Source organism: Tripterygium wilfordii, chromosome 15 (genome assembly GCF_013401445.1).
Source record: "Tripterygium wilfordii isolate XIE 37 chromosome 15, ASM1340144v1, whole genome shotgun sequence".
Lineage (NCBI taxonomy): Eukaryota > Viridiplantae > Streptophyta > Magnoliopsida > Celastrales > Celastraceae > Tripterygium > Tripterygium wilfordii.
Genome location: NC_052246.1, coordinates 10780549 through 10795583, shown reverse-complemented (window position 1 = coordinate 10795583; position 15035 = coordinate 10780549). Strand labels below are relative to the sequence as shown.

Sequence of the window (15035 nt, the reverse complement as noted above, 5' to 3'; positions counted from 1 at the left end):
CTGTCCCTTTGGTCGAGTTGGTTACTTATTTGTGCTTGTGCCTTTACCTGTTTTCTGGATTTTCTTGTGAATTATATAAGACTTTCTCCTGAAATTTTTGTTTGTGATGATGTTCCATGACTTTGTATGACATTTTTGTTGCAGGTGGAACTTTAGTTTAAAGCTAACTGAAAGTGTTAGGGCACAGGGCATGCAGGAGGGTTTTCTTTTGAGCATGATAAAAAATGTGTGGTCAATAGAAGACTCCTCCTTTTTCGGAAAAATCTCATATTTTTTGGGGGGTTTCTGGGGGAGAATAGGGATGAAAATGTAGCGAACTTGATCATCTCGTGCTATTCAAGACATCAAAAGATGTCTCTATAAATTCAGGTACAGGTAAGGGGAACAGGAATGATGAAAAACTATCTTTGTGCTGTACTTTGTTGATTGGAGGCTTGTGCAAGGAATTGGAAGAGAGATGTTTTTCAACTGACGTAAGTTTTTCTTTTATATGGTTATGTACCTCTGATTGGCATTTTTTATTGTCATTTGTATCACTACTTTGCAGCTGAATTGGGCATATTTTTTAGTTTATATTGATTGATTCTGTGAGGTGTGATCTATAAACTGTTATGCTGGTTTTAAACTTTTACCCTTTGTTACTGAATAGGATGACTAGTTCTCATTTTCTTGTTTCACATCCGTCTATAATTTGTTGCAAGTACGGCTGAATATTTACCTTTAATAAGGCAGTTTTGAGCTCCAATGTAGCAACAGATTTAGTGTTTGATTGTGGTATTTCTTCTAGTAATCTATAGTCATGCTGAGCCATTCAGGTATAAATGTTCTTTACGGGTACTTGTTCTACTAATATACAACATAGGCGAGAACCACGAATAGTTCTGATGGCACCCATGTGTGTGGTATCTCATAGAGGTCTCGAGTTCGAGCCTTCCCCATCCCCTTCCTTGTATTCCAGAAAAGCTAATATATATATACAACATAGGCACCTGCACAAAAAGAGTTTGAGCTTCAAAGCTAGCTTATTGAAGGTCATACTCAGCAGTTGACTCCAAAGTTGATGGTAACTACTCTCTCTGTTTTTTTGTAGTTCCCGGCAAATTTACGGTTGCAGCACAGGCTTGCAAAAATATGAATGGGAGTCCTGTACCAGATCGAATCCAGACTCTCTCTCTCTACTTGATGAAAGGTAAAACGTTAGTGGATAATGATATGATTGTGAAGAAACAAGTTCTTTTATTAAATTCACATCTCAAGCACATAGAATAAATACTACAAAAGCATTTTTTGCTGAAACTGCAAAGTTCCCTGAACAAGGCAACAAGTCATTCTTGTCAAAACCAGTTTGCACTTACCTCACCTACATCTGGCTTTTAATTTGATACAACAACAATTCTCATGAACGCAACACTCTAGAATCATCGAATCATGAACCCATTTTGATTTGTAGGTATGAGAATCCAATTTCAACATATATAAAACACAGACAGATATGGATTTTATGGCTTCCACATAGTATTATACTTTACTTAGATCTGATGTGTATTTTCTTTGGCTTAAAATTAATTCAGAATCACTATTTTGAATTTCTAACCCAAGAAAGTATTTTAGAGGACCCAAGAAAGTGTTTGGTTTCTCAAGTAAGTGACAGTCATTTCCTCCAAGTGCCATACTGTCATGTCATCTACATATAACAATAACAGGACTACACTTGTGCCCTTATGATGATAGAACAAAGAATAATTTGCTTTACTTTGATGGAAACCAAAGTCTAAAAGTGCTTTTCTAGATTGACTATTCCATTGTGTTTAAGGCCATATATTGATTTGTTGAGTCTGCATACTAATTTTGACTTATGGTGTTCATAACCTTGAGGAATTTTCATATATACTTCCTCTTCTAAATCCTCATTTAAGAAAGGATTATGGACATCTAAATGTTGAGTAAACCACTGGTACATGCTAGCTAGAACTAAAAGGATCCTAACTGTAGTAATTTTAACTACAGGAGCAAATGTCTCCTTGTAATCAAAACCCTCACTTTGGTTGAAGTCTTGAGCAACCAATCTAGCTTTGTATCTTTCCAAGTACCATCACTCTTATATTTAACCTTGTAAATCCATTTGGAGCCTATAGCTTTTCTTCCTGTATGTAATGGAACTAAATCCCAGGTATTATTGGCTTTTAATGCTTGAATTTCCAAATGCATGGCATCATACCATTGTTTGTTTTTAATGGCTTCAGCATAATTTTGTGGTTCAGTATCCACTGAAATAGTAGCAATCAAATGAGCATGAGATGTATGAGGATGATGTGTAAGAGCATTGCAATTATAATCTCATAAGTATGCTGGAGTCTTTCTTGTTCTTTGAGGTCTATCTGTTAAAATTTGTGTGTTTGTGCTAAGAAGGATATTTTATGTGATTCTATGATCAGTTTTTTCTTGGTAAGGTAATCATCTGTTTGTTCATTTATTTATTTTGTAAGGAGATTCAGTTTCTTATGAAAACAATAATAAAAAACAGAAAATGAAAACATAAATTTGATAACTTGTTTGGTTGCGTAACTAAGACGGAAATGAAAAAATAAATTTGATTCAATATGAGATCATCATGCGAGATGTCGTGAAGCTCTACTCTTGATTTAAAGAAATAATCAATGCTAAGCTTGATTCAAGTATGAGTAGGGGTCACCCAATGACCTGAGGGTCGAGGCCCAGTCCGAGTTCTCAGGCAAAAGGTCGGCCTAAACATGAAAAGACATCGGAAACTTAGGATAAGATCCATCTTAACTTTCCACGATAATGTGTAGAATATCATGATCAAGTATCTTTCTACTTATTTAAACACGGTCACCTTGTTAGCAAATTTGTTTATTTAACTAATAGTGTATTAGAGCATCCACATCAGATTATCTAAACATGGATTTGTCTGTAAAATAGGGAACAATTATAGAGAATTTGTCAAAATAGAGTTCTGCATCAGATTACTTAGAGGTTCCCTATTTTACAGAACAGGATCAGTGATTCCTACATCTAGAGAACCACTATTTACTTCCTGAAACATAAAATAATAATTTTTATTAGTTTACTCTCCCCCCTCTCTCCTCATTTTTTCTCTCCCCTCAATCCTCACTCTCTCTCCTCACTCCTCTCTTTATCTCTCCTCACATTTTTCTCTCCTATCTCTCACCGACAACATTTCTTTCTTCCTCAGATAATGAAATCAAGCCAAAAAAAATCTCTAATTTTTAATAACGTTACTTTATTGTTTTAAATAACATTAATTGATTAATATTAAATATAATTAATCTATTGTTTTAAATTGAATTAATTTATTATTTTAAATAGAAGTAATTTATATTAATGGAATAAATAAAGAAAAGAGAAAGAAATATTATTTTAATGCATTAGAGATTATGATAGGTAATGCAGTGTTGGTTGAATAGAGAATCTGTAAAATAGGAGAAAGCGACATTTTGTATGTATTTTACTAATTTTATGAAATCTGTTAAAAGAAACCGATGCAGGTGCTCTTAGTCCATAAAAGACAACTACATTCATTTGAAGCATCATTGAATTTGTTAAACGTGATTTGCCACCTAACAGAACCTTCAAACTCTCTAAACCTAAAGACATTTTGAAAAGGGCAAGATTGCCACAAACTTGCATGAAAAAGCCAGGCTAACAAAACACAATTGACTCTCTTTATTTTCTTCCTCTCAAGTCTCACCTGTACCAGTACCAGTACCAGTACCACCAGGATGATAGAGAATAATTCAGACCCATTTGCGTAATACACGATTTAGAATATGTATAAAATATCCAATGAATAGAGCATCCCACCAGCTGCCCTATGCACTCTTGACTTTGATGGCCAATCGACAACAAAATCTGAAATCCTTATTAGTGGCTTCCCTCCCACCACCGATAGCTAGTTTAAAAACTTAAGTCAATGTCTGATGATAATGGGTTGTATTTCCAGGCTGTTATGTTCAATTTCATAGACTACATCTCTGTCACCAATGATTGTAGTTGTAGAGTTCCTATATAAAGGGATCTCATTCAAGCTTTTTCAAACACAAGACACAAGCACTAATAGCAAATATGGGAACCCGGACACACCCGGGGTATTGGCCTCAAATGCTATGTGCGGCGGCATTTTGCCTTTTAGCCACTGCTGTTGTTGCTGATGAATACAAGCCTTATATTTATGCTTCTCCACCACCACCGACTTACTACTACAAGTCACCTCCACCACCAGTGAAATCTCCACCTCCTCCTTACTATTACAAGTCCCCACCACCACCCTCTTCTTCACCACCCCCTCCGTACCATTACACATCTCCTCCTCCTCCAAAGAAGTCACCACCTCCTCCATATTACTATAAGTCCCCACCACCACCATCACGTTCACCCCCTCCTCCATACCACTACACATCTCCTCCTCCTCCAAAGAAGTCGCCACCTCCTCCATACTACTATAAGTCACCACCACCACCATCTCCATCACCGCCTCCTCCATACCACTATACATCCCCTCCTCCTCCAAAGAAGTCACCGCCTCCTCCATACCACTACACATCCCCTCCTCCTCCAAAGAAGTCACCTCCTCCTCCATATTACTACAAGTCCCCACCACCACCATCACCTTCACCCCCTCCTCCATACCACTACACATCTCCTCCTCCTCCAAAGAAGTCGCCACCTCCTCCATACTATTATAAGTCACCACCACCACCATCTCCATCACCTCCTCCATACCACTATACATCCCCTCCTCCTCCAAAGAAGTCATCACCTCCTCCATACCACTACACATCCCCTCCTCCTCCTAAGAAGTCACCTCCCCCTCCATATTACTACAAGTCCCCACCACCACCGTCTCCATCACCCCCACCACCTTACTATTACAAATCACCACCACCTCCAGTGAAGTCTCCACCTCCTCCCTATTACTACAAATCTCCACCACCTCCAGTGAAGTCCCCACCTCCTCCGTATTACTACAAATCACCACCTCCTCCAGTGAAGTCCCCTCCTCCTCCGTATTACTACAAATCACCACCTCCTCCAGTGAAGTCCCCACCTCCTCCGTATTACTACAAATCTCCACCTCCCCCAGTGAAGTCACCACCTCCTCCGTATTACTACAAATCACCACCACCCCCAGTGAAGTCACCACCTCCTCCGTATTACTACAAATCACCACCACCCCCAGTGAATTCCCCACCTCCTCCTTATTACTACAAATCCCCACCTCCTCCAGTGAAGTCCCCACCTCCTCCTCCCTATTATTACAAATCTCCACCACCTCCAGTGAAGTCTCCTCCTCCTCCGTATTACTACAAGTCACCACCACCTCCAGTAAAGTCTCCTCCTCCTCCATATTACTATAAATCACCACCTCCTCCAGTGAAATCCCCTCCTCCTCCATATTATTACTCATCACCACCGCCTCCTAGCCACTACTAAGCTCAGGATCACACAATGTCTTCATTTGAATTGCTACAAGAATAAGAGGAACTCATGTCCTTTGTAATCTAATTTGTTTCTGCATTTTTTTTCTTCATTCATAAACATTTGTCTTTTGTGATTAATTAAGAGTTGGGTCCATCTAGATCCTTGGTGAATAATTTGTACCTGTCTTCTATTCCGTGTAACCCAAATACTTTCAGTAATATTGGCAAGTACGTTTTCGTTCAATGTTGTATTATGTGCATTATTTGCTTTCCGCATTAATTTCTTGCATGTTTAGGCAATAAACCAAACTCTCTCGTTAGTGTTTCAATTTCTTCAAATTCTTGAATCAGAGAGAGTTTAGTTTGGCTGTTTACACTTTAAATCTATCCAAGTTTGGGATGGAGAACAAATTGTTCAGCTGTGTATTCTGTGTTAAGTTTGTGTGAGAAGTATGGTTGTAACTAAGGATACTATAGCACCCAAATATCCTAAGCTTGGAGTGGTTGGGGGAGCCAAAAATCTTTTCAAATGGGGAGGATAAATTGAGCGTAGGAGTGGGCTTATGATTGATAAACAACAGTAGCAAAAAGCATGAACAAAAACCAAAACCAGCCCAGCTAAATTTCCTCACTTGCAGAGGACATTTTTTCGGCATTCACAATCGTCGAAACACACAATGGGGTCTCTTCAATCCAGACCCACATCTCATTCTCCTGAAGGGCAAATTTCACCAGAGTATGAGCAGCCAAATTACCCTCTCTTTTAATATGACAAACTATACACTTAGCAAAGTTTGCTAGCAATCGCCTTATTTCCAAGACGACCGCTATCCATGCTGTCCAATTCATTTCCCCTCCCTTAATTGCTTCCACCACAATATGTGACTCCCCTTCCAAAGCCAACTGGTAAAATCCCAGTTTAGTAGCCATTTGGACTGTATGAAGAGCCCCCATCGCCTCCGCTGTAGTAGGTTCCAGCGTAACCTGTCTCATATTGGTACTACAAGCCATAACATCGCCATTAAAGTCCCCTATATATCACACCTACACCAGTACAATTTCCTCTTGAATCTAACGCAACATCCCAGTTAGCCTTGATAAAATCTCTTGGGGGGGCCTTGTCCACCGCAACAAGTTAGTTCCTTCATTTATCATGACTGTCAAATTCATCCCTTGATCCACCTGAGCATAAGCATAATCATCCGCCATAAGTATAGTTTGAAGGGCAATCTGAGTTGGATGCACAAAAAGACCCTTCATGAACAAACTTATTCCTTCTATGACAAATCAAGCGCATGGTAATTGTAGATACCCGAATCTACAATCGTTGAATAATCAACGTAATTTATATGGAGGCATTCTACAGCGGGATCCTGAGAAACAAAGTAAGGTTGAGATCAAAGAACTTAGGCACCGGTGGGGTACTTGTCAAAGAACCTCCAACGCTCAAGTCAGTCAATCGGAACCAGGTTGGTCAAAGCAAAGATATAAGAATCGTAAAGTGCGAATGCTGTTATGGAAATGGTGGATGCAGGATGCAAGAGAGCTGTGAATAAGCTGAAGGTGAAGAAAGTGAGAGAGCTATGGGTCTAAGTTTCCAAGATCACGTTCCCGCTCTTGAGGAGGGGGGCCTTTTATAGTGGGGTTACTTGCCGATCAAAACTGGTGTACAAGGTACAATTTGCAGGTAGATATGGGAAGGTGGTGTCGAGTGTCGGAATGCGTGGCTTGTTTTGGTTGGTCAAGGATAGGATCGTACAAAGAACGGGTGGCTCAATGTTGCATGTCGACTGACTCGGTGTGCTTGCGTCAAAGGTCATATTTGTCTTATTGAGGCTTAGTTCGACAATAGTCTGAGATAACCGTTGCCTCGGAATGGTTTGGTCATACGATAGATATGATATGAATTGTATGTATGCATGAACACGATATGCAATGGAGTTGAGTTGGATGGTTGATTCTTGAGGTGGGCATGACCAACGCTCGTAAATTGTTCGTAGCGTTGATCGACTTGGGCGTTGATCGACTCTGGCGTTGATTGACTCGGCCGTTGATCAGGTTGGGTGTTGATTGACTAAGACAAACATGATCAATGATTATCAATTGTGGTCGACAATCTCGAGCTTGGGCACCCGAAGTTGGGCCGTTCGAGGGCGTTGGACGCTAGTAAGCTTGTCCAACCTGGGTTCGTCCTGGTTACATTGACAGACTGAATTTGGCATTGACCGACGATCTCATGTTGACTGACATCCAACCTAGCTGACTGGATCAAGTGTCGACTGACGAGAGGGCCAAGACGATTTTTGGCCACTACAATAATCACCATGATTGCTAACTCCCTTTGTTTCAACTGCTCGATGATGGAACCGAAGAACTGAGAAAAGAAGTATGTGACCAATCCAGTCTTCTGTAATCGTTTGCTCCCACCATGCATGCAAAATTGTTTCATCTGGGCAATCAAATAAAGGACAACTAGAGTGATCAGCAATATGCCTATGGACAAGAGTGGACATACTTGGCAGAATTCCATGGAATGCACGCCATATGAACGCCCTCGTGGATGGGGGAGCAAACAAGGACCAAATCGAATGCCACACTGTAGATTGTTGTTACAATTAGATGATGTTGCCAAGTTTCTGCTTCTAATTTCCCTAGCCCTATGATATCCACTTTTCACATAATAATGACAATTTGCAGTACCTGTGCAGCAAATCAAATCGTGGATGAATCTTGAACTAAAGGATTGTTTTAATATCATCTGTACATCATCATGCTCAAATAATTGCTCAAGGAGACTAATATTCCACCATCCATTATCCCAATCGATCAAAGAACTAACATAAGAATCTCTCTAAAATCGTAGAGCCTCCGCCTGAGATCCATAGAAAAGAGGTTGTGGAAGCCAAACATTCTGCCATATTTGAACAGTATACTCATTACCTATACGTCAACGTATACCATCTTGCAAGAAAGGCTGAGCATCCAAAATACCATACCACAAGTACGTAGGAGGCATGTCTACCCTTTTCCACCATTAAAAAAATTTCCATTTCAAAAGTATTTTCCACGCAATACCTTACTGGATAAGGAGTCAGGATTAGTAATAATTCTCCATCCTTATTTAGCGAGCAAGGCTTCGTTAAAACTTCAAAATTTCGAAAACCCATTCCTCCGGTCAACTTTGAAATACAGAATTTCGCCCAGGAAAACCAACATTGAACATTCTGATTAGAGTTACTCCCCCACCAAAACTAGTTAAACTATGTTAGATATTGATCAAAAATTAATTGTGAAAAGAAATGTGGGCCAAATGATGCTTAATTAATTGCATGTGATGGAATGGTGGCTATTGGCTTTTGTCGTCAAGAGTGGCAATTAATTGGGTTGGTTGAATCTTTTGTCGAGATTTGCAAGCACTGTTGTGGCGCGGCGTGGACAAGAATGTGAAACCATTTATGGTTCTCAATCAAGAAGGCTGCAGAATATCCTATAAGTAGTTGGCTTCATTCAGGTAAGAAATAACAAGAAAACATAGATAGAACACAGACAAATCCGGGGAGAGTGCTGAGTAGAGGAGTGTAGAGCCATGGGCAGTGCAGGCAGCGGGAGACTGCACTGCCATGGGGCTGTGCACGTGCTACTGGTTTTGCAATACCGTGTAGAGTTGCAGTACTAGGTTGCGCTGTGCCGGGTATGGCGCAGAGTCATGAGTGCTGCTGCTGATTCCAAGATATAGAGTAGAGAGTATGAGTTGAGTGGGGTTTATGATAATCTCTTGAATTCTTGGGTGTTCTTAGGTTTCTTGGATAGAGATGTACACAAATTTATCATAATGAAAGTTTCTCTGATTGTCTCTACCAACAACCGTGTTTTTTCTCCAATTTAAAATTTCCACGTAAATAATTGTGTCCTTATTCTCGATTTCAAATTCTCGTTGGTTCGTTGATATTACTACAAAGAAGGATCCTGGGAGAATGTTCTCAACAAACTATTGGTTGTTGGAGGTCCAATATGTCAAGCAGCTGGAGGCCATCGAAGTCAACGTATTTGAGGGAATATCATGCCATTCACTTGAATTAAATGCATACATGCATGGGAATACTATTTTAACTCAACTCAGTACAATAACCGGCACTGGTCCGATGAACTAGAAATTACAAGGGACAATTGGGAGTAAGAGCACTTTGGACAACTTAATTGTAAAAAGGTCATGAACATTTTTAAAATTGTAAAAAAGTACAATTTAAGGGTAATGTGGTCAACTGACTTAAGATATTTTTTAATTTATTCCTACAATACCCTTCTTCTTCTTCTTCTTCTTCTTCTTCTTCTCCCTCCAACTATCTAACTCTAGTGTGTCATCTCTTTCTCTCATTCTTCTCTACTAAAAGTTATCTCCTTCTTTCTCTCCTCCTCCTTCTTCTTCTTCTTCTTCTTCTTCTTCTTCTGGTTCTCAATTTGAATTTGTTCTTCGTTGCATTCTTCTCCGTTTTTGGCCGAGTTTCTCCTCTCTTCATCGCCTTCTTCGTCGTTGCTCAATCTGGACTGCGTCGAGTTGCTCTGCTTCGTTTTTGACAGATCTGGACTATGCTTCGTTGTTCAATATGAGTTGTGCTTCATTTTTTTGCAGATCTGGACTCTGATTCGTTTTTTGCAGAGATGTATCACTATAGTATCAATATAGTATCACTATAGTATCATCAGCACCAAAAAACCACTAAAATGATACAATTAAACCAGTATGCATACTTCATCTTTCTAATTACTTTTCCTTTCTTGATTTTCTTTTCTTGGTTACCTCTCTTGTTCGTTTTGGAAAAACATTTACAAGTGCAGAGATGTATCACTATAGTATCACGAACACCAAAAATTCATTAAAATGATATAATTGAACCTGTATGCATACTTCTTCTTCCTAATTACTTTTCCTTTCTTGGTTTTCTTTTCTTAGTTTGTACATCTCTTGCTCGTTTTGGAAAAACATTTACAGCTGCAGAGATGTATCACTATAGTATCACCAACACCAAAAATCCACTAAAATGACATAATTAAACTAGAAAGACATGTAATGCAATCAAATTTACATTCTAACATTTATATCATCATTTTATGAGTAAAAGATATAAATTGAACATTAAATTGGATCTTCTATTTAAAAGTATCACTATTGTATCACAATTCGTGGAGAGAGAAAATCAAATTTGAGGTTATTTTGGTAAAAGATTATCCCAGTGTACTTTTTTAAAAAGATGTTTTAGTGATTGCACTTTTTTACAATTAAGTATAATCTAGTGTATCGGCCTCCAAAAGTCCCAAATTACAAATATCGATCCAGCTCGTTTGTTCTTTTTGGACCTTATTCTTAAGGCCTTAGCTTTTAACAAGAAGAAGTACCATGTCCAGTTTAGCCTTCAATGATTACATTACAAGCTGGTAACCTGGTAATGGTATAGGCCCAAATTCAATTAGAATCGGCCCACCTCACTAAAGACCGAAATACCCAATTAGTTGTCGCCTGTTTTGGTAGCCATCCGAAGAATTAAATCCACACGAAACCATGAACTGGCGTTGTGTGGGGGGGGGGGGGGGGGGGGGGGGGGATGGTGTGGCGTGTGTGATCTTCCTAATAAAGTATTGGACACTGATGTAGTTAGGTAGTGACGTGGAACAAACCGATAACAAAATAAGAAGATAGAAAATCACGTGTCTATAATATTGTATGGACTACACACTAAATTCTTGTGTGTATAGCCTTTAATTTTCTTAACCGTCTACTCTTTGAATATCTGTCGTCGATCGGTTCCCTAATTTTTCTTGAATGTAGGTTTCTTTTATGCTACTAGCTCTTATGAATCAAATCAAATTAATATTATATTTTCACTCTTAATTAATTTTCAATGACAGTTTTGTTCCCTCTTAATTTTGTTCCATCAAATATTCTCAAGTATTACTTTTTTTAAAAAATATTCTTTTGTACCAAAGAGTATATGAGACTATCATGATTATTGGCCTCGGGGATCCTCTGTAGTGAAAACTGTAGGAAATTTTCAACGTAGTCGTTTGATCTATTTTTTGAAATAAAGGAAACATAGTGAACCCCATGCTAAGTACATCATTTGACGATCCTGTATACATGAAATTGTAGGGATTCTTTGCAGTTGTCACTGCAAGTACCTCGAACTCTCTAGCAATTGCTGCCAAAATCTCAGAGGAGATTTTATATGAATGAATAATTGAGAATTATTGGAAAACAACGGGTAAATTACACTTTTGCACACTGAAAGATGATGCGTGTTTCAATTTGCACACCGAATGTCAAAACGTTTCAATTTGGTAACCCAAAGATGAAAATGTGTCAAATAGGTCACTCGGTCAGATTTTTCAACTCTTAGACAGTCAACTTGTCTATGTGACATTCCATGTGGGATAATGATTTTCCACGTGGAAATAATGAATTTTTCTTAAAAAAAACACACACACGCAGACATGTAGTAGTTTTATCTCTTTTTCTCTTTAAACTATTCCCCAATTTCCTTTTCCTATGAAAAATCAAACACATATAAAGAAATCTGTGAACTTCTTGAATCAAACCCAGTTTAAAAATCGAGCAATCCGTAAAAATCGAGCAGTCAATAATCAAACTCAAGAATCCAAGAATTCAAACAAAGGATGAAACCCATATAAGAATGAATTCCGAGAATTCACATCTGCCTTCTTTTGAATCAAACCCAAGAATCTAAATAAAGGAAAATCAAACCCAATGAAACCGGCGCATCAGAGGATTGATCATGAGAGATTTGGCAGTTTTGCCACTATTAATCAAAAACAGATGTATGCCAGCAATCATACAGAATCTCTCAAGAAACCCAAATCAAATCCCTTGGGGATAGCGAAGCACGATTTCTGTACCGATGGAGGTGTCGACGTGCCGTGGTCGAATAAGAAGCTGCTTCGATTGGATGAGGTGGTTGCTGTTGTCGGGAGTGATGGTCGTTGTTGGGATCCACCGTGCAGTGGTGGTGGAGTTCTGTGGTGGAGCACACAATCTCTCTCAAGAATAAACCTAGCCTTTAGAGTTCGGTTTAGGAAAGGGGAAAAGAAAATTTTTAGTTCTTTTGTTTATAAAATTGATTGATTAATTAATTTATATTGAGGTGGATGATATATAAATTAATTTTTAACTTATTACACGTGTGTGGTTCTGATTGGTTTCTGTTTTTGATAAAACAAAATTATTTTCACCTAGTTTGGTCAATTTGCCACATAGGTAAGTTGACTGCCCAAAACCTGAAAAATCTGATCGAATGATTTATTTGACACATTTTCATATTTGAGCTACTAAATTGAAACGTTTTAACTTTCGGTGTGCAAATTGAAACAAACACTATATTTCAATGTGCAAAAGTGTCATTTACGTGGAAAACAACTTTTGATGAGTTCCAAGTTACAAGGCACAAATACTAGGTCCTACCAACAACTTAATGTTTCTCACTGATTTTATTGGCTATACTAGTGGGGGGCACCAGCATGTATGTATGATTTTAAGGAATTAGAATTTTTCATGGTCAACAAATATATAGTACTATACTTTCTCTCTAATAATGATTGATAATCAGCAAACTAAATTATATGAACAATAATGTAGTTAGATTCCGTGGCTTTAGTCAATTTAGGGTTCATTATATTTCTTAATACACAATTATCGTAGTCGGAGGTATTTGTACATTTTACGCATCTCCTATTCTAGGAAAGTGATAATTACAAGAAATACAATTAATCCCATAATTATCGAAATCTAAATACAAACTAATCAATCAAAAACTCAATTAAATCAATCAACGATTCAACAGCTTTGTCGTGGAACCAAAGTAAGCAAACCAACAGACAAGTTATGTTTCATTTTTTGTATTGGTTAACATGTCGTTTTGGTCTTCCACAAACTCTTTTAACTTGATGCCATTTAAGTAAGAGACTGACTTAGCGGCCTTGATTCCGTCGCTAAATCAAGCAGAAGCAACTTCAAGCAGAAGTTGATATATGCATATGAGTTTGGTATTGCAGGAAGCAACTTCTATGATACGCCCCCAGAATTTAGGGTTTGGATTGGAGTATTAGTCTCTGTCTCGAGTGGAGAACAAGCCAAATCCAATCCTAAAATATTTAATTTATCTCTGGAGCTTGTGGAGTAAGACGTCTAGTAGTGTTGCACATCCTTTTTTGGAGTGGTGAGCCTAAACAAATCAGAACCATCAATTTAACATCGTCCGGACAATGTTCCGTCGACAATGTTCCGTGACTGTATTGAGAGTGTATTGAGAGACGTGTTTGACTTATTTTTTGTGTAACAAAAATGGGACCCAAAAATAATTTTTGTTGGTCCAAAAGCACTTACACCATTACAAATACTCTTAACGATGTGTATTAATCAACCAAGGCATCAAAAATAAACACCACCAGTTTCTGTCTTCGCCATGTGACATGAGGCTGAGGGACGTGGTGGTGGACCCCACGTGACATAAACCTCATCTGGGACCCACCTTCGGTCAAACTAAAAGGCACGTCACATGCAAAGTTTACAAGCCTTCTACCATCCCGATCAATCCCCAACTGGCCCCATTGAAGTAGAGGGTGCACGTATCCGTCAACAAGTGGGAGCAGGTGAGCGGCGGCCGTTGACGTGGGCCTCACAAAAACTTGATACGCCACGTGTGTTGCTTCTGATTGGTGGATTGTAGGTTTTCACGCTAGGCAGGTGCGAAGAGCGTGGTCCGTTTCAGTGAGTTTAAAACTCGGAGCGGAACAGATTCACGAGTGAGTCTCTTTGCCACGTAGTATTATGATACTCTATATATTATCATCTCTCGTAACACATCACCGACCAAGAACAACAGATAATTGCAAGCTTACGCACACACTGACCTACGTGAACGAGCGTTTCACTAATAAATTATGCGCCAACTTTTGTTTCAAAAATGGTAAACATCTCAGTAATTAGTACAGAATTCAAATAAATTTGTGAACTCTATATGTCCCACATGATATACATGAAATCTTATACGTACAATTCAACAGATGTGATAACTGAAATGATACTGTTGCAGTTGCTCTAATTAACATAAAATGTTCAACAGGCTGCCTATTAATAGCATAAAAAATCCCAAAAAAAATAATTATAAACTATTAAATAATAAATAGTTAGTTACTTTTAAATTAATTATTTGTCTATCTTAAGTCATAATAATTACTCCTATAATTATAGTTATGAGACATAAAAGCAAGAGAGTAGGGCTGAGAAACTAGAAAAAAAAAAACAAAAAAAACAGACTTCACTTGGGCAGTTGTGAAGCGGCTAAAAGATAAAAAATAAAAAATAAAAAAGGAAAATCTGTTTGTTGGCGCGCCAAATTAAACAAACCATGCGGATGATTATCCCATTAATATCTGAGCGTACGTACCATCTCTTTTGTTTTGCTTGTGGGGTCCAGTACCATCACCATCAACGTCAAAAATTAATCAAATCAAAATCAATTCATGACTACGCTGCTCTCGGCTCTACATTAACAATTCTCTCTCTCT

The 15035-nt window shown here is 38.4% G+C and overlaps 1 protein-coding gene across 2 annotated transcripts; it reads left to right on the top strand.

Moving 5' to 3' along the window:
• Window positions 1-4084: 4084 nt before the first annotated feature.
• Window positions 4085-5603, top strand: LOC120016332 (extensin-2-like). Of its 2 annotated transcripts, XM_038869058.1 has the most exons (2): window positions 4085-4580; window positions 4677-5603. In XM_038869058.1, the coding sequence occupies exons 1-2, from the start codon at window positions 4105-4107 to the stop codon at window positions 5470-5472; spliced, it is 1272 nt and encodes a 423-aa protein (XP_038724986.1). In that variant the 5' UTR covers window positions 4085-4104; the 3' UTR covers window positions 5473-5603. The 2 variants fall into 2 exon arrangements, with proteins under 2 accessions (XP_038724986.1, XP_038724984.1); XM_038869056.1 differs by having other exon boundaries at window positions 4085-5603.
• Window positions 5604-15035: the final 9432 nt, after the last annotated feature.

Excerpts from the sequence above, each read along its gene's own strand:
- LOC120016332 (XM_038869056.1), top strand. The coding sequence starts at position 4,105 with ATGGGAACCCGGACACACCCGGGGTATTGGCCTCAAATGCTATGTGCG.